The sequence below is a fragment of the Motacilla alba genome, chromosome 8 (genome assembly GCF_015832195.1).
Source record: "Motacilla alba alba isolate MOTALB_02 chromosome 8, Motacilla_alba_V1.0_pri, whole genome shotgun sequence".
Taxonomy (NCBI): Eukaryota; Metazoa; Chordata; class Aves; order Passeriformes; family Motacillidae; genus Motacilla; species Motacilla alba.
In genome coordinates this window covers 14428360-14448313 of record NC_052023.1, presented here as the reverse complement: position 1 = coordinate 14448313, position 19954 = coordinate 14428360, and the positions used below count along the sequence as shown (strand labels likewise).

Here is a 19954-nt window from a genome sequence, read left to right as displayed (position 1 = left end):
CTGGCATGATGGGCTGAAGGAGCTCATTTAGGATGACAGTTGTTTCCTTCAGGTGGTCCTGGAGTATGGAAGAGTCCAAGTGAAAGGATAGACTTACACTGGTTGTTCTTCATTTCACTGGGTTGTCAGTTGAGGTGCGCAGTGAAGGATGGGTTTGAAGAAGGTTACAGCTCCTTATGGTTCTTCTCACACAGGCTATGCAATCCCAATGAAGCAAAACTAGTGGTTAAAAGTGGTGATGAAAGGATATCTGGTAATATCTGATTGTGATGTTCTCCTTCTTCTATCTCCTGCTTGTGATGACACCAATTTGCTGCACATACATGGAAGGTGCCAGTGTTGCTCTACATCCTCAGCTCATCCTGGTGAATAATCATTACAGGAAATTACAAGACTTGTAAAAAAGGCTGTTTCATTTCATTTTTCTCTAAACAGGTCTAGCCTTTTCATAAATAAAATCAGAAGTGTAAGAGTGTGTGTGTGTGTGTGTGTGTGTAGGCTTCTGGTTAAACCCTACAGAGCAGTCTTCTTTTGCCCATAGGTCTCTGTTGTTCACCCTCTGACCCTCTGATGTATGACTTTGTTCTAGCTCTGGAATGAGATTGGGAAGGTTTTTATCAAGACCTGGTCTTTCTGAGATAGCCTGAAAAATCATTCTTGCTTAGGAGCTGTTCTTTAGGCTTTGGAATTGATGTGACGAATAATAGTTTTGTTTTGAGATCTTTTAAGCATGCACAGTAAAGGAAGAGCCTCACAGGTGGATTAACAGAAAACCTCAACTTGCACTTGTGTATGAAGTAGAAAATGTGGTAGACTGAGGTCTTTTGGATAATAAATACAGTAACATACAAGTTAAAATAAGAGAAGCATTAAGCTCCTTTGTTACATTCTTCCTGAAGTTTACGACCCACATTATGGACTAAAAATTTAGATATTTTTCCTGTCACTGTCAACCAATAAAATTTACTTTTAACAAAAAAAGATAAAGCTCTGACTCAGTGATCTAACACTTCAGTAATTTACTATCATAAAATAGTTTTAAGTACAAATGTTTTATCTTATGCCAAGCTGGACGCTAAAGATGTTTTGTCTAAAATATGAGATAATGGAAAGTGTATTGTGGCATGTGAATTACTTTGGCCTCTTGGTGGTAAATGTTTGCTTAACCAGAAAGGAATGTGTTGAGGTCCTTGCCAAAGGAAAGGTATTGTCATACTTTGCATTTAAAGTAATGTAAATAAAGCAGTAAATATGTTTCTGTTCATGTGTGTTAATCCAGAACTTATGAATGCATTCATTCAATAAGACATGTAATGTACTGTTATCCCTTTTCAAGGATTTCAGTAAGAAGAGGTCATAATTACTTTGGCTTGAGAGAAACATGAAACCAAATATTTTCATGATGATTTGAAGTTGAATATGAGAGAATTTTTGCTCACACTAAGTTACCCTTAAATCCCAGGAACTCAATTCCTGGTTTACCTGCAATATTCTTCTTGTGTGTTGACTCTCAGTGTACTTCTTTTAATCACACATTATTGTAAATCATGAAGTATATAATTTTCTTCACCTATCCCTTTGGTTTTGGCAAAAGAAAACACAACTGTATAATATGTTAATGCTCAGAGGTGGCAGAGCAGCTATGGAAAATACCCCACGTACTGCCTACAGTATATTTTGGTTGTGAACTTCATTTGCCCTTAGCCGATACTTTAGCTTACTGATAATTTAATAATGCTGCATACAGAAAGTTGCATAACCCAGATTGCAGCGTAATAATATCAGAGCATCCTTTGGATGCCTCAGTATTGGTAAGTGAAGGCAACAAGGTCCCTCTTTCAGAACCTTTAAAATACTTCCCTTCCTCTCCACAAAATCCCACGTCCAGGTTTCTAGTTCAGGAGCTGGGAGAGAGCATTACAGTTTGAGAGAGTAATTGTGGAGAGGATGCTCAGTTTGCTTTTCATTACTGTGGTATCATTTGTTATGCACCTGCTTTCACTCTCTGGGCTGAAGAGGAGCCCTTTCCTGGGAAGGGACTGCACATCCGGTCCTGTGCCTCTGGAGCACACGGTCATGTGGGGATTTCTGCAGGGAGCTTCTCACTGATGGTGCTGTGAGCAGAGGTTTGCTCTGGCATAGCAGCTGTTGTACCATCTTCTAGAAATTATTGCTGTAATGCTCCTGCATTACAGAGCAAGGATATCTCTCCTACAAAAACAGAGCTCTAAGAGCTCCAGTATTCCTGTGATTTTACAGTTTTATCTTCCTAGGGCTTCACTGGTAATTCATAAGCAAACATGATAAATAAGGTACACTACTAATCAAGTAAATTAAAACTGTAGTGTTAAAGCCCATAAGTAAAATATTAAATGTTATTTTTCATTTAAAATCAGATTTTGATAAATGTATCAATTTTGATAACACTATGTCCTTATCTGATTTGCTAAACATATTCATTAAGACATAATAAAACATTTCAGCCCCTTAGAGAAATTTGACTTTCATTCTCCTTTTGTTCTTTGTGCTTACATATTAGAAAGGTTTAAAAATGTATGTGGTTGGAGAATAAGACTGGATATGTAATTTGAATCATGAGGTATTTCTTCTGGACATGGTATCACCTGAAAATCATGTGAAATGCCAGAAAGCCTTTTCTTCTCCCCCTCCCCTCTCCCCCCACCCCCCCAGCAAATGTTCATTGTGTCCTTGCTAGTGTTAAAATCCAAAGTAAACTTCCTGTTATTTTTAAGGTACAATGAACTGGATGCCAGCAGAAGCCTTCTAGATAATCTGAAAGGCAAAGTAATAATTGAGTATCCAACATTATTTGTGGTCTTGAAAACACTGAAGAATGATATGGTGGTCCTTGGCCCAGGTGAGCATATATTTATTTCCTGTTATGTTATACTTGGATATTTTAGTTATATAAAAAGTAGCTAAGGATATTGCCAGGAATGAGCAATATGCCTTATATTTCCTTCTGAAGCTTAAAGATTGCTGTAGAAAAAGCTGTTACAAATGCTTTTGTCTTAAAATTGCTGACTGATGGCATCCATCCATGAGCTGTATTGGATGTGGTTTTTTCTGACTTTGCTTACTGGTGCTTTACTGGGTTTTTTATAAATTTTTAGTCACTAAGGTGAAACAACTATTCAGACTTGTGCTGACTTTTTTGTGTAGCAAACCTTGACAGAGTTGACTATTTCTGAAGAGTCAGTCTGTCTGGGGAAGATGAATTTTGAGTAAACCTGATGATAATCATGCAAAGGAATAATTCTCCATTATTTTCTAGCATAGCTTCTAACGTTGGACAAATAATTCTGAATTGTGAGATAGTTATTAGAAATCATAATGGCAAAGTTGCTTTTTGGGTGGGTTAAAAGCACAGTTTTATCTTTTAAAAATTAATTTGTTGAGGGAGAACTTTGATCTTGGCCTTAATTTGGAAGAGAATCCAGATCTAGCTTTTCGTTTTTAAGTTAATTTCCATTTTTCTCCCCAGTATAAAGGCTTCATGTCCCAGCATCTGCTTCTAAAGCTAAAAGATTGCTCAAAGATATTTCAGGTGATGAAATGGGGAATCAGTTTTTATCTCCTAGTCCCCCACCTAGTCACCTTACTTATCAAATCCCGTGATTTTCAGTGATGGGCCAGTCTCTAATTTTGTGGAAACAGATTTTTGCAGAAAAGCTTTGATATATATTTGCAGCTACTGTTTCCCTGCAGCAGCTCAGCCATGGCTCTATATGTATAGAATTTGACTGATGAAATACAGGACTGAGAATATTGCACCAGTGATCTGGGCCTCCACGGAGCTTGGCTGGCCTGGCTGGATTACACTGAGTGATCCCCTAAGTGAGAGCAGTCTGCACCCAAAGATCTGGCATACAAAAATTCCTTTTGCTGTGCACTGCAGGGGCTTCTGAGAGTGGGAGAGCTCACCAGTGGATAAGGTGGGGGTCAGGTCTGAGTAACTGTGATACACACCCTGGGAGTGCACATACAGACACTGCAGTACGTGAAGCTGGCTGCTTTTGAGTTTCTCCATTATTTCTTTGTCTAAAAGCCTTGCTTTTCACTACTCAGCTGTACCCCTATGATTTAAGGTCAGGAGGGAATTACAGATGATTGACTCATGTACTTAATCTGTGTAGGGTTGTCATTGTCTCCTGAGCTATTAGGGAGGTTGTCCTTTTAAGGTATAGATTGAAGGAAGTGTTGATTGAACAACGGTATTTTGAGGTCATGCTGCTGCAGCACCTACCTGACTCTGTAAAAGGCAGAAGAGGAGGGGAAGAGAGAGCCAGTAATAGCTGGGAAGTGCTGACAGCTCTGCCACGGGGCAGTGCAAGTGTGTGTCTTGAGGACAGTAGCCTTCCTCTGCTGCAGGAATCATTTGATGAGTAGTCATCCCTGCAGGAGTTCTGAGAACACTAACAGCCATTTCAGGTTTTGAGAACCATCGATTTTTGTTGTTGTTGTTTTAACTGTTTCTATAGATTCCATAAAAATGAATTTAATAGCTCCCTGTTAAGGTGTCTTGGGTGTGACATAGCAAAAGTTACAGCTAATGGCAAAAATGCTATAATTTTCACAACTTTTATCATAGTTTATTGTCATCTTCTTGGTTAAGGTATTAATAATCAACTTTGGCCTTGAGTTAGGTTGGGAACCTGTGTTCTTGGTATTTTTTCTGTTCAGAGTAGAAGCATGTGACAGTAATTTCAGATTCTTTGAGGAAAAGCAGGTTCACAACATGAATATAAAAGTTGGAGGATTTTTTTGTTGCTGTTACTCTGCCTGAAGACAAAGTACCATTTTAGTTAGTGTGTCAAAATCGTTGTGCTTTTCTTTTGTATGTCATCTTTACAGAATATAGGAGGGAAAAGAAACAGTTTTCAGTTTGCTTTAGCAGTTGCATTCACAGATAATTGCTAAGAGTGCAAATCTTATGTTAACCTCCAGACTGTCCAGGGAGAAGCCTGTTGTAATCAGAGAAGTATTTTAGCCCCTTCCCATCTCCCAAGAAGTGACCTTTCTGCTACAGCATCTTCAGTGTTTGTTGCAGTCCAGCTTCTTTGCCATGTATGGCTTTCTGTATCAGTGACCCTCTCCTCCCAAGCCATCCACCCTGCTGATCCTACTGCTCCCAGTGCTGCCTTTCCTCTCTGCCTGCTGGCATGCCCACAGGGACACTTGTCCTGCTGGGAGCCTGGTGCTGACCTCCCTTTGCATTCCAGGCAAGCAGCTGCCACACTGCTGAGTGGACGTGTGGCAGGGTGTCTGCTGAGCATAGGGCTCAGGCAGCCATAACTGGCTGACCCTGTTTGCAAGGGACCCAGGCTAGAACAAGAAGCAAAGTCTTGGGGGAATTTAATTGCTAAAATGCTGCTTCCTTCCTGAGCAACCTCAGATCTGCCCCTTCCCCGGGAACAACAGAATCAAGTTTGCATGGCCACAGCAACAGGCACATGCTGGGGAAACATCACCATTCTCCCTGAGATTCAAGTAGTAATCCCCAAGGACTGGGGGATAGCTAGAGCTGGACACCTTCAAAGAGAAACTGCTAGGATTTAATGAGTATAAAGCCTATTTCTCCTATTCTTCTTTTCAGAAATGGCTGAAGTATTATGGCTGAAACTTTCAACTACATTAGGGAAATAAAGATTGAGGAAGGAAACTGCCACTGAAAAACTTAAACTCAGAGTTTAAATTTTACATTATAAGTAAACTGCAGACAGTTTTATGGTGACACAGATTAGGCAAATCTTAATTTATATACAATGCTATCAGCACCATACGAGTATGCTCTTTTTTAGTGAAGACAATCTATAATTCCTGTTAAATATTACTGTAACAGAAGTAAAACCTATCTGTCGAGTGTTGCTGTGAGTCAGAAGATTGCCACATTCTTTTATGTGATGTTTTGCTGCTTGACTTGCTTAACAGCAAAACCTACAGGTGCTCTGATTTCAGCATACAAGGTCAGTCATGGCTGAAGATAGCCGGGGATTATGGAAGCTTTCACAGGCCTTACTTTGTGCATTACTCAGTACATATCTGGCATATAAATGTTAATTGATTATACACTAGATTTAATAAAGACAAAATGTGACCTCTGATGTTTCTGGGTGAAATGCTTCTATTTTCTTGAACGAATTCCTTGGAAACTGTGCAGGTGCACACTGTGTATTATCTCTGTTTGCCAGCTGTAGAACTTATCTTGACCAGAGAGTAGCTATACTTCATCAGCTCCCTTTTGGTAACATTCTCTTAATGAAACCTCTGATACTAAATGCTCAAAAGCATCTCTAAATTCATAGATCAAATACTGAAAATAACAATGAGAGCAGAGTGTGATTCATGGGCCTGCTTTGCTGTAGTTTATTTTTGTGCTGCTTGAGTGTCACCAACCAAGTGGCATTTGATGACATCACCACAAGGTGACCAGGGTCAGGGCTTGTTAAAGAAGGATCTGTGGGGTGTGAGGCTGAAGACCAGTTTTGGAGATGAGAATTTCACTATATGATCTCAGCAGAGAACAATAGCTGTGCCCTAAAGCACAAGTTATTGTGTACTTGAACTTCACCAGCCTTAGCTTATGGACTTACATAGCTTATCACTATCTTTGGGATGCTGGAACATGTGGAATTTTAATTTTCCCTTTCCAGTTTCTCTGTAGTTCCTCATCTTAACTGATATGATAGGAAAAGTGTAAACTATTTATAATTCTTTACAGTTGTGATATATGTCTGTGACATCCCAGAAAATGGCATTTAAAACAAGCCAAAAGAATAGTTTAAAATTCACAGTAGATCTAGAGTTTTGTGGGGGATAAATACTCTGCTTTCCTACTTGACTGAAAGACCAAGATTTAAAAGGTAAAAGGAATTCTTAACATTGTCTTGCTCTCTCCTTCAACAGCAAGGTCTTATCCAGGGCTTTATCCTATGTCATGAAACTGGTTATGTCTTATGAAATCACTGTGCTAAAGAAAAGAGTGATTAAAAGGAGATGATACGAAACTGCTTGTGTTTGATGAGCAAACAACATTGCTGAAACTAATTGCTTGTTTGTTTTTTGTGTTCTATATCCCCAGATGGCAGTGAGCCTGCAGAGAACTCAGACAGTGAAAGCTCATCCCTTTCATCTGCGGAAGAAGGGGAGATTCAGGACAGTTCATGACAGTTCTTTAAGAGAACAGGATGGAATGAGCTTTTTTTTTTAATTATTTAATTAAATTTTTTTGATACAACTAAGTTCCTAGAGGTTTGGCTTAACTTCCTTTACTAAAGGTAGCACTCTCAAAGTGCTTGACTATTTTTGGATTTAATAATGCATATTTAGGGATGTAAATAAAAAGATGGGCAATTGTGGTTTCAAAAAAAAATACTCTAATTTAATTGCAGTCTTTAATTGCGCCATTGTTTTTCCTTTTTCCCTAATCAGCTCAGTGCCAAATGTTTGGGTTTAAATATCTGATCACATATTTGTATTTATATGTTGATTTGAGTCTTAAAGCTTAAAATTACTGGGAAACAAGTACAGTTATTTCATTAGATCAGTTTCCTTTTACAGTATTTCTGTGTAACACAGAGCTACTGAAAATGGTCTTATGTTACTTTTGATCTTCTCTGGTGACATTTTGGGTGCTTGATGCAATTTTTTTTTGTTGTTGTTACTTACTTGGTTGCATCTTGTTCCATGTGTTAATGGAGAGGTCAGACTTTGTTTTCAGGGTGGCATGTTGCAAGTGTGTTTTGTCTTCTCTCCAGGTCTTCTAAATTAGCACGAATTTTTAAATCCATAGAAATGGATGCATAGACTGGCACTAATGCATTGCAACACTGGACTTCTAAAGAATGCCTATATTATGCATCCCATATTCCTAGTACCTACTGCAGTTAGTTATTGTAAATACTTACTGGCATATCAGCGAAATTTGCCTACTTAAAAACAAATAAATCATAAAGGAAAAAAAATCCTGTACTGTATTGTCTGCTGACAGTCGTTAACTTCTGAAAAGATTCTTAGATCACAGGTCACCTATCCTGTGTCCGAGTCTCCTGTGCCTGTGGGCTGTGTTGGAGGATGAGAACAGCAATGCCACAAGTGGTGCAAGCCAGGTGAGCCCCTCTCCCCACTGCAGCAGGGCATTCTCAGGAATCAGCCTTTGCCTTAGTTTTGCAGGGGTCTGGCCAAGCCAGCATTTGTCTTCAGGACATGTTCACTCTAAACAGCTCTCTGAGGTTGCTGCTGCCTTAGTTCCCAGACTCTGTCTCGTGCTTGAGACAAGCACCTTTGTGTGTTGGTGGCCTGGGGTGTGTGCTAAATTGCCATGAAGGTGGTATTTCAGTCATAAGTCGTCTTCTGCCAGTGCTGATGTTGTGGGTAGAAACACAACAGAAAGCAGTGAAGGAACTTCTGGAGGTAACTGGAGGCTGGGGGAGCAATACAGGAGAGAGGGTTTAGGCTTCTGGACTCTCAGCCTGGGATTCAGGGCACCAGGCTGCTGGGTCCTCACCAGTCATGCTGCATAGAGAGGATTTCTGAGATGTTCAAAGTTTTAGAAGAGTTTTTTTTCCCTTGTAAAGAAATTTGAGTTAATAAGTTGTTTACCATGACAGCTCACTGAAGTTTGGCCAGAGCATCAGACCTTTGTAGTCACATACTACTTTTTCTCCCAGTAGTAACATGTGTCCTTTCTCTTGTGTGTTTTGCAACCTCTGGTGAAACAGGAAAGTTTTTCTTCTCGCCTGGCAGTAGCCACCTGTGCTCTGTTTTCTTTCTTAGTCATTGTTGGTCCTCTGCCCACCTCTTGTTTCAACATTTGTTTTTTTAACCCTTTTTTAAAGGACCAGGATTCCTAGCTATAGGTGCTGCTTTCATTTTTTCAGTTCAGTGAAAGTGAATAAGCTTTTCCTAATCAGTGATTGCTGCACACTGACTTGGTAGCCACAAATTACTTTAGACCAGTCTTGAACTCATTCATAGCAATACCAATAAAAGAGCCAAATAGCAAAACTGCCACAGTTCATTTGCCAGAAAATGTTTCATCTGGAGTAAAAGCGTGGCACTTCTGTTGGATCCAGAGCACAGTGAAAATGGGAGTGCTGCAAGTCGTAGTGTTGATCTGCATGTGTGTGTGATTAGCCTTTGACTGAGGAGCACGGATTTGTGATTTGCATTATTTTCCTGTGCTCTTGGGTGTTTTCATTAGTTGTACCAAAGGGTTTGCCTGTGGGGGTTTTTTCTTATATAAATCTACTGTAAGCTTCCTTGTGAGTCAAACACAACATAATTTATTTTTAAATGAAGATGCTGTTAAATCTGTCCTTTAGATTTACCTTAGAGAAGCATTACCTTATTAAGAAGCGTTCCTGTGGTGGTTACTAGAACTGAAATTTCCCAGACAAAGTTGGGAATAATCTCCCAGAGTTCAGTGAAACTGAGAGTAAAAGGTAGCATTTGCCATCCTTTCCTAGGTTACTACTTACCTATTTTTACATTTACACTAGTTTGAGCAGAGGTGATTGATCAAGTACAAACTAAAATGCAATTCAAATATTTTATTCAGTTTTCCTAAGCTTTTTCAATTTTTCTTTATAATAAGAAATCAAAATTCTTCATATTAGTCATAATTCTTCATAATAATGAGGTTCCTGCTTTAATCAGTTTATGCACTGTTGTGCTACGCAGATGTTTTTTAACACTTTGATAGGCAGTTAAGGAAAGTTCTTTTTTTTTTTTTTTTTTTGAGTGACTTAACCTGGGACAGGCACCTTGTAATAAACAGAAGAGAGAAAAAGCATCATCTGTATCTTTTAAATTTCTGGTCAAGAACTAGAAATTTAAGACATGGAGCTGAGGCTTCCTAGAAGGCTTCCATTCTGTCCATTTTGAAAACATACTATTGTAGTCCTGTTACACACAGATCCCTACAGGAGTCTGCCTTGATTCAGAACAGATCATGTCTGTGAATGGGAACTGTGTGATGTTGTTTTAATCTTCGTCATTCAACACCAGCTTGCATTGAGTGCTTGATTTTATGCCTACTATGCTTACTCATTTATTTTCCTCTATAAACTATTTGTCACAGAAGGAGCAAGCTATTTCTGTATAGTGTTGTTACAGCATTTCTTTTAATGTTTAGACTTTTCAGCATGCTTGAGCTGAAGGACTATCAGCTTACAAAGAGTAAAGGCTCTTGTCTTGAATGAAAACACTACTTAAAAAAATTAAAAGCTTAATGATGTCATCCCTTTCACAAACCTTAAAGGACAAAAATAGAGCATAGCTAAGCACACAGCAATAGCTGGGAGGTAGGACTGAGTCAGCCATGGGAGAGAACTTGGTTCTTTTCCTTTTTTGTATAACTTCCTGGGGGTATGAGGCATAATTGAGTTGTCATGGGTAAACAGCGTTGTCCCCCCTGTCAGTGTAACAGCTCAGTTTTGAATGAACGCATTCGAATTCTAAGTTTTGCTGCATTTATCTTGGCATTAGGAATTGTTGATCTGTAGAGGAAAAGAGGGTCATGCCACAGAATGTGTGGCTGGCACTGGTTCTTGGAGGCATGCTGGACCAGTTTTTGTGACTCAGTCAACAGTGCAGTTTTACTCTGCATTAAAGGAAAACTCGGTGCAGAACGTGGACTCCAGTCTGGAGCAGTACCTGGATTTCTAAATTCATGGGAGTGCTGGTAGCAAGTCCCAGCTATGTGTTGTGTATCAGCATAGCTGGGATTCAGTCCTTGCCCTGCCAGATACGGCTGTTCTCTGTTGACATCTGTAGGAGCTGAGAATGTATAACACCGTGCAAGAGCAGGCTTTCCAAGTGTAAATATACAGCCCTGAGGATGTAACTTCAGGCCCTGTTTAGTCACAAACATTTCATTCTGCTTGAAGTCCCACTCTCTTTTCCTGAAAACATTTATTCTTCTGCCCTCCAAAGGAAAAAATATCTTGAATTGATGTTTATGTTGTTGCTATGACATTCAGTTAAACTGTATGCAGTTGCAGGTTCTGTTAATAAGAGAAAAAGAAATGAACTGTGTACTTCAGTGAACAAAGATTACACTGTGTTTGTATTAAAATGTTGCTATGGTAGTGCATATGGTTTTATTTGCTGGAAATCTGTGGTGAAATGGAAAGAAGTCACATGTATGCAAAACAAGAAATGGCAGCAAAAATAACTCGAAATACTGAAACTGAAAGGGAAGTTACAGGTGCCATGTGCCAGGTAAAAAGAGGGGTAGTTGTTCTGCTATCTGTCTGTGATTTGATAACAGAAGTGTGTTCTCATTATGCCCCAGCAAGTCTCAGAGACCCATAGTACAGTGACTTTGCTCTGGTGATGCTTTTGTAGTGAGAGCTTCTTTCCCTTAATGGTCCTGTGCATTGTAGCTTTTTTGTTGTTGCTTTGGGAGCAAAGTACCCCTGGCCTGGCCTGATTTCACTGCTGCTAGCTGTTCCTGCAGAAAAGCATTTTCAGGATATTGTACTATAGTAGGCTTTTTGGCAGGAAAAATCAACAGGGTGATAAAACAGGGAAAACCACTAGAGCTTTGCCTACCTTTGGGGTAAGGGAAAGTCTTTGTGAACTCATGATAGAAATGGTGAAATTAATTCCTTTTTATTTGACTGTCACAGTAGTCCTTGTATTTATCTAACCCATTTGCATGAGACTTCTTTTTGTATCAGCTGCGTCAGTACAGCTGTTCATGTGGTTGCATGGCAAATCAGAATGAGGTCAAAACAATCTGCCAGAGAAGGAAGAATAGAAATAAGAAGGGAGAGGGAGTCTTTTTTTAGAGAATAAATCACTACACTGGGAGCTGGCTGGTTCCTGCATCATTTCAGCTGGTGGAAAAGCAAAACTGTTTTTAAAATTGCATTGCCACTTTCTTCCCATCATCCCTGTTCTCCCTCAAGGAGAAGAAAGAAACAACTGTGAAAGCTGCTTTTGCCTTTCCGTTCCTTGCTTCCAGGTTCTCTACTGGGTCTATATTGTAGCTCCTGAACTTGTCTGTTTTGCCAAGAGTGCCAGTAGGAAGTAGAGCTACGCTAAAGTGAGGTAGACCTTAAGTCAGTGGATGAGGTGTAGATACTAACAAAAAAGAATAGATGGGTGGCATTAAAAGCTTGCCAGGAAGTCCCTATCACTTTCACACAGCCAGCAGGGGCAACCATGTCCTGGGGACATCAGGCACAGCATCACCAGGATCATCACAGGCAAGGGAGGGGATTGTCCTGCTCTGCTCTGCTCTGGGGCAGCCTCACCTCGAGTGCTGGGGGCAGCTTTGGGTGCCACAATGTAAGAAAGACATTAAACTATTAGAGAGTGTCCAGAGGAGGGCAACAAAGATGGGGAAGGGCCTCAAGGGGAAGCTGTGGGAGGAGCAGCTGAGGGCATGGGCTCTGTTCAGCCCGGAGGAGACTGAGGGCAGAGCTCACTGCAGTCACAACTTCCTCATGAGGGGAGGAGGAGCGGCAGGCACTGATCTCTGCTCAGTGACCAGTGACAGGACCCGAGGGAAGGGCCTGAAGCTGAGTCAGGGCAGGTTTAGGTTGGATATCAGGAGAAATCTTCACCCAGAGAGGGTTTGGGCACTGGAACAGCTCCCCAGGGCAGTGGACACCACACCAGCCTGCCAGAGTTCAAGATGCGTTTGGATGACACTCTCGGGCACATGGGGTGACTCTTGGGGTGTCCTGCCCAGGGCCCAGAGTTGGACTTGATGATTCTGTTGTGTCTCTTCCAGCTTAGCATTTCTATGATTCTGTCATCTAAATTCTCAGTGGTATCTCTTTGTTGACCTTTTTTTTCCCAGCCTCTACCTTCAGCTGTGCTTGGGCATTCATATTGATTTTAGCAGCATTGTTCTACTACAGCACAATTACCTGCCTCTAGAGAAAAATGCATTTTCCTGTTTCAAGTTCCTAATAGACTTCTGGTTTTACAGCCATGGCATCTTGATGTCTGATTTTGTCAAGTTAATAGACCAAGTAGGAATTGTTCTCAAACCTGGTTGGTTTGAGATGCTGAAGGAAATGAGTAGTTTCAGAGAATCTGGTGTCTTTGACTTGGCTGGTATACTGGGCTTCTTTTGATCTGACATTCAGCAGTCTCAAAACACTGCTGGGCTACTGCTCATTGTTTCTCTCACTTGAGTCCCTTCATCCTGATTGAAACTGCCATTTGTCAGGAGATGAAATAGTTAATGTGTATGTCCCAGCTGGATTCCCATCTGGGCAAATGTGTTCACCCACCTTTGAATTTCTTCTGACTAGAAAATGAAAACTTACCGAAAATTGTGTAATATTTTCCTCCTGGATGGTTGTTACATTCCATCCCATAAGTGGTTGTACTTCAAGACAGATGAAGTTGCTTATGTGAATGGTGCCTTGGGGTCTTTCAGGATCTTCTCCAATATAAATTGTGTACATAGAAGTCATAGCTGTGTACTTTTATGGGGGGAACCATGGCATAGTGGATGCCATCCATTCAGTTTCTTGGTGTTTGGTATTTACAGCATGATAGAGAGATGCTTATTATATCACTCTGTTGGAGTCTTTTTTTTGCAGGATTTATATTTTCTAGACACCAAGTCTCACTGCAGTTTAATGCAGTTTAGTTGTCTGTGCACTGGAGTGTGTTTCTAAGTACCTCCAAAGCTAGTTTTGTGTTACTTCTTTCACTGTGACACCTCCCTGTTTCTGTGTGCTGTTTTAATTGTGGCTACGTAATATGCAGGAAGAAACTGTGAAGGTGAAAATGGGGACATGTCTACGTGAAAGGAACTGGCTTGAGGCAGAGCAGCTGGTAAAAATATACAGCTTTCCCTTGCTGTGTGCTGAGCACTTGGAGCCCTGCATCAAAATAGTTTCACTGATTAAACAAGTGAGCTAAATTGTGCACATGCATTTCTGAGGATCAGCTCAGAAGGGCAGGCATCTGGCAAGAGCGAGCCTCTGGTGTGACACATTTCACTGCTTCTGGGTAGGTAGGTAGGTAGGTTTGACTTCCCACCAGGAATGACTGCCCACTGCAAACTTTTTTGTTTCAGTCCTCAATACATGTGAGGGATTCATGCAGGTTCAGTGGACTGGAAATCCTCCTGCAGCAATCCCACTGATCACAGGGTCACTGCCTGTTCCTGCATAGCCCGGTGGCTGCCCACGAGTAGCAGGGAGATGGGCCTGTGCCCAGACAGTGTCAGCTGGAGGGTCCGGCAGCCCAGGGGACTGATCTGCCATGGGCTCTGCAGTAACTGATGTGTGGATACAGAGATTCTCGCAGCCCCACGAGGGTTCAGTAGTACCACTACCACTGGCAGTGCAGCATCAGCTTTTCCTGCTCCTGCTGCTGCTGCAGAGGAGCGAGCTGGCAGCATCCCTCAAGGACTTTGTGCAGTCATAGAAGTCTGTCTGTGTGTTCCTCCTTTTGGTTTGTTTCCTGTCATGGAGCACTTACGGAAGCTGAAACTTTCTCTTCACTAACAGTAGGGAAGATTTTATGCGTAACCTCGATATTCCAGCGCTTACGACCATCAAGGAAATAAGCGTGGGGAGCCCAAGGCTGTGCGTTCCTTCGATCCTAAACCTGTAGTGTGAGGAACGCTCCTTGTGGCGGCAGCACCGCTTTCGGCCGTGCCCCGTGCCGAGGCGGCGTGACCGTGCCGGCGGCTGGGAAGGGAGCAGCCGAAGGACCGGGGCACACAGGAGAGGGGACAGGCAGAGTGGCTGCTGTGGAGGGGACAGTGCTGCAACCTGCGCTGAAGGGTGAGGCGCTGTGGTGCCGCCCTCCCTCCTGGCGTGTCGGGACGCCCCTGGCTCTGCCCAGCTTCAGGGAGCTCCACACGGTGCTGGTGGCTTTACTTTCAAGGTTTGAATTCGCTCCAAATGCACAGGTTTTTGTTATGTATATTATTTACCGTGTTCCTAACTCCTCATCTAATATTCCTCTGGAAGCAGGATATTGATATTTTAGTTTTTGACAAGAAATACAATTACAGTCGAGTTCATTTCTTTACCTGTAAAGAAGCTTTAACCCGTAAGCCCTGCTGCTTCACTTCATGGAATCTGAGTTTATAATCCTTTATATAACCACACCCACTACTTAGGGTTGTTTTTTTTATTCTGCTGGAGCAACAGAGGATGTAAAGGTTTCAAAGCAAATACAAAGACGACACACAAAAAATGACGGTGATTCCCTTTGTAATGTTGTAAAAGTAGTTTTGCCATGTAATTGTGAAATGCAGAACAGAAGAGAGGACTATGCAGATGATGACTAGTTGGTGTGACAGCCCCACTTTGGGAGGCTTGCAGGTTTTTTTAGTGGGGTTCATTTTAATCTTTTTGTATCAGGATAACTTCACTTAGTATATTTTATGTTTATCTGACCTGCCTCTACAACCCTTATTCTCCCAACAGCACATGTTTCCAGTGAGCAGGGTACAGAAGCACCCCTTACCATGGAAAAGCCAAGGGGCAGGTTGTACTAGAGCCACACTCCAGGCAGCAGTCGGCAGGGCCGCTGTTGGTCTGTGACGTGTGTGTCACAGCTACGGTCTCTGTGTACAGTGCAGTCACACGTACATGTGATTTTTGGGGAGCTGTGATTTACGTTGGTGTGAAGATGGATGTCATTCAAGTGTGGGTGACAGTGGCCATGGCGAGGAATGCCCTGCAGCTGCTGGGTGTCTGGGAGCAGTGTATCCTCTTCCTTGCCCGACAGTAACCCAGTGTGTAAACCTGATGGTTTCCCAGCGAGCAGCTGACGTCGTGAAGTGTTCAGTGCTAGATCTACATAAAAGCCAAACAAAAGTGCTTCTTTGCCTTTTACCCTTCTGCTGTCAACAAATACTGTACAGACAAGTTTAGGTTCAGCTGAGACTGGTGGCCAGGTGGTGAATTCCAAAACAGCTCTACTTTTGAACGCCTTCAGGGAGAAAACTTGACTGAGCAGAAAATAGGGAAGGCTGTAATTTCTCAGACAAAGCATTAGCTGCCAGAGATAAGCTTCTGAGATATTTGGCTATTTATTTTATTAAGATATTTATGTCTAATTAATAAAAAATTGATCCTTAACCAATTCTGCTTATAACTTATGACACTCCTTCACAATTCAAAAACCTCAAAATCAATCTCTTTTTTTATGAGCAGTATCTTTCTTACTAAAGATTGTGGGAGAATATTTTGACAGAGAAATACCCACACAAGAAGAAAATAATACCCTGTTGCAGGTTTCCTGTCAGTCTTTTCTGTAGCACAGCTTTAGGCTATGCAGAAGTGTACAATGTTGGATGCTTTCTCAGATCCTGCTCTAGTTCATTTCTTTAAAGGTCATTTTTTTTACTATGTGCTAGTAAGCTCCCTTGCTTAGCCAAATGTCATCTGTGTCCCACAACGTAAAGTGTAATTGCATATTTAAAATTGGGAAGGGGAAGTGAGGAAAAGAGTAGCTCCCCTGCTTTCTACTCTAGTACTACTAGTTTCTACTCTGGGACTAGTACTTGAAATTCCTCACATTCTTCTCTTAACAGTATGTTTACTTTTCATCACTGTGTTATTAGGATTAACAAAAGTCATTGCTTCAAGCTCATTTAATTTGAATTTAGTGAAAGCAAACTACCTCCTGCAGCCTGTAGGAAGCATTCCTCTGCCAAAGAAATGTAATAATTTGCAAAAAGCAGCCACCAAAAAACGTGAGACCTGATGACCATTTTCACCCCAATGTTCAACATCACCGTGCATGCACTGCATTCTAATGAAGTACCTTATGTTGCAAATTCCAGGACAGTTTGAATAACCGTACAGTCTAATTAACATTTCAGTCTATCAAAGATTTGCATTCAGTGCCAAGAAGCTCTTTCTGTGTATACTTTCTAAAGCATGGGGTTGCAGACTGCAGACAGCCCTTCAAAACATCATTTATCCGAATAATAGACTCGGCTATTTAGTCCATTTCTGCATCTGCAGTAGAACTTTCTTTCAGAGAATCCAAACTTTTCAGACTTCCAAGTTTTTACAGAAACCTCTTGGATGTGCTGTATTTAAGCCTGTTGCCTATCAGAATACTCTACTAAGAGTAGTTAGGTAAATATTTCTTTATTAAATGATTAATTCCATAAATAAATTCTTTTAATTCATTGAATATAAAATTAAAATCATTTACAACTTATTCCAGTATTACAGGGGCTGGAAGGGGTAAAAAAACCTCAGAGGAAACAAACAAACAAAAAGCTACAGTTTGATAAATAAAATACTCAGCTTTAAAACAACTGATTTCTGTTTGCCATTAAACTACAGTTGGTACATAATAGCTGCCACTGTGAACACCCCACAGGTGCCCACCTCAGGAAGGAATGTAACTTCCAACTTAGTTGGGAAAGGGTGGGAGAAGATTGAAGGAAGGGGAAGAAGCATAGTGTTAAATTGAACAGGATAGAAAAGTTTTCATAACCGGAAAAAAACATTAATCTGATCACTTACAAACAGAAAACAGTATATAATTAGATAAGGTGCTCCAAAAAGAAGCAGTAAAGTTGCTCCAGTATTATGAAGCTTTAAGTATGCTTAAATCTCTGTTGCATTAGTGTCCAGTTGCACAGTGCACTCCTGTAACATCTTGATGTTGCCCTCAAATGGGCAAGGCACCACTTCCATCAAAGGTCCTTTCTCCATGGCTGGGTACTTCAAAATTCTGTTTTGCGTCCCACCCCCAACACAAGTTAGTCCCTAAATTTATGAATGTCGTTGACTAGTCTGTAGTAGGGATAGGCTTCATTGGCGTGCGGGCAGTTGTAGTTGCAGCGGCAGGACTGGATCATCATGACACTCTTGGTGAAGGTTTCCCCGTCATCGCAGCGGAACCTGACCTTGACAGTCCTGGTCTGCTGGGGCGTGCAGCACCTGCCATCCACGCAGGAGCCGCAGTACTTGGGCCGGTACTTCTTCACACTGGAACAGCCAGCATAAGTAAACTTCACCGGGGAGGGGGACTTCCTTGTCTTGGTACATTTCTTTCCCTTCTGCAAAGGGAAGGCAATAACATTATTAGCAAGAGATTCTTTTCCAGCCTTTACCCCCTACCTGAAGCAGCTTAGAGAGAAGAGGAATACCAGAAGAGTCTGTATTTACCTTTAGGGAGGCATAGCTGGGCTGGCCACATGGCCTCACTTCACATATCCTGGTCTCTTTGATGAGCTTGCAGTCAGGATTGTCGTTTGTCACCCTTGTGGAGATGCCAGTTCCACACGTCTTTGAGCACTGGGACCAAGAGGTTGTTTGCACGATGCACTTGGGATTCTCAAAAGTTCGGCTTTGTGGCTCGGATCCAAAAACTGGAAAAGAAAAGGAGGGGTTAGTCTAAATATATTCTCTCACTAGGTTTCTTTCTTTCCCTCGGGGTCTAAGGTCTAGCCACCCTCTAGCCTTCTCCCCTTAACTGTCACACAGACAAACCCACACTCACCGGGTAGCATTTTCAGGCCTCCCTTCACAATGGCAATTAGCTCATTGTTCCTGGTTAATTCGCCTTCGGAATCATCCGGACCAAACTCTTCGCTGAAAAAGCCTTCCAGCTGCTCCAGTGCATCCTTGCTTTCGTCACAGACCCACTCCTCGCAGCACTGCCCGGGGACTTTGACCAGCCTAGGGCTGGAGCAGCCCAGGTTGGGAAGAGAGAGCTCCTGCGGGCAGAGCGGGATGCAGCCCACAGCTCCATCTATGCACGTACACTGGTGTTTACAGTTCGGCTGGAAGCTCTCGCCGTTCTGGTAGATTTTGGAGTTATATTCACACGGTCTTCCCTCGGACTGTGCTGCAGAGATCAACAGGAAGAGAAAAGGGGGTGAGCGGCGGGAATCGCTGGTTTAAGCACAGGTATTTGCTGGTCTGTTAAACTCAATGTACGGCGGAGCTCCCTACAACCCCCCGGGGACGCGGGGCCAGAACAATAACTTAGTCAGGAATCACTTTTCCTTATGTGCGTTTAGCGGAGCCCAGACATACTGAATCGCATTCCAGACTGCTGAAGTCATGTGCCTTTCTGCCAAGCTACCGACAACAAAGCATAACCATACATGGGCTCGAAATTACCGAACCCCGGCACCGCGGGGCGCGGGGTCCGTCCCGCGGGAGCGGGGTCGCTGCTTACCTCTGCAGATGCCCTTCAGGGCGGCGGGGCTGGCCCCGAAGTTGCACTCCAGCCCCTTGGTGTGGTCGCAGGGCTGCGATCGGCTGCAGTCCTCGTTCAGTTGCTTGGCGCAGACCTTGCAGCAGCCGCAGCCGTCCGGCACCAGCCCCACGCCCGGGGCGCACTGCGGCGCGGCCGCCGGGCACTGGCACACGGCGGGGCAGGGCGAGCCCAGAGCCTGCGGAGCGGAGCGTCCGGTGAGCGCCGGGAGCCGAGCGGAGCCACCCGACCCGCCTCCTCTCCCTCCCTCTCTCCCGGACAGCGGGAAGACCCCCGGCACTTACCAGGCGGGCCAGGCAGAGAAGAGCGGCCGCCAGAGCGGGCCGGGTGCCCGCGGAGCCCATGTCCAGCGCCGGTGCAGCAGGAGCAGCGTGAACGGAGAACGGCAGCGCGGCCGGCGCGGTCTGAGGCGGCGGCAGGCGCCACCGCCTTATATAGGGCGCGGGGCCGCCGCGTGCGCCGCGGCGCTGACGTCGCGCGTTCCGGGCCGCGGCCGCGTCCAGCGCTCGCGGCATCCCAGGAATGCGGCTGGCGCGCGCCGCGGCCGCCCCGCCCCGCCCCGTCTCCCGCTCGCGGCCGCCGGCGCTGCCGCGGGGGGTCCCGGCCCGGCCGGGCCGCGCTGGGGGCGCTGAGGCCTCTCCGCGCCGAGCGGGGCCCGCGCCCGCTCCCGGAGCGCGACGCTGTCACCGGGACGGGCCCTTCGCACCCGGGGCTGTGCCGGTGGCGCCCCGCGACCGGCCACCTGCGCGGG

General features: G+C 43.4%; 2 protein-coding genes across 2 annotated transcripts in view; one reads left to right on the top strand and one right to left on the bottom strand.

The window, feature by feature from the left end:
- The window catches only part of ZNHIT6 (zinc finger HIT-type containing 6), a 32718-nt gene extending 24742 nt beyond the window's left edge, over positions 1–7976 (top strand). The window contains exons 10-11 of the mRNA XM_038144481.1: positions 2754–2878; positions 7103–7976. Coding sequence (XP_038000409.1) covers positions 2754–2878; positions 7103–7188 — 211 coding nt within the window. The 3' untranslated portion in view covers positions 7189–7976. The remainder of the gene's footprint in view (positions 1–2753; positions 2879–7102) is intronic.
- Positions 7977–15126: 7150 nt separating this feature from the next.
- Positions 15127–19644, bottom strand: CCN1 (cellular communication network factor 1). The gene is made up of 5 exons (XM_038144967.1): positions 19488–19644; positions 19165–19381; positions 18481–18828; positions 18147–18349; positions 15127–18037 (listed from the first exon to the last, which is right to left on the bottom strand). Exons 1-5 carry the CDS (start codon positions 19545–19547, stop codon positions 17738–17740), a joined length of 1128 nt encoding a protein of 375 aa, XP_038000895.1. The 5' UTR covers positions 19548–19644; the 3' UTR covers positions 15127–17737.
- Between the last annotated feature and the right edge of the window lie 310 nt (positions 19645–19954).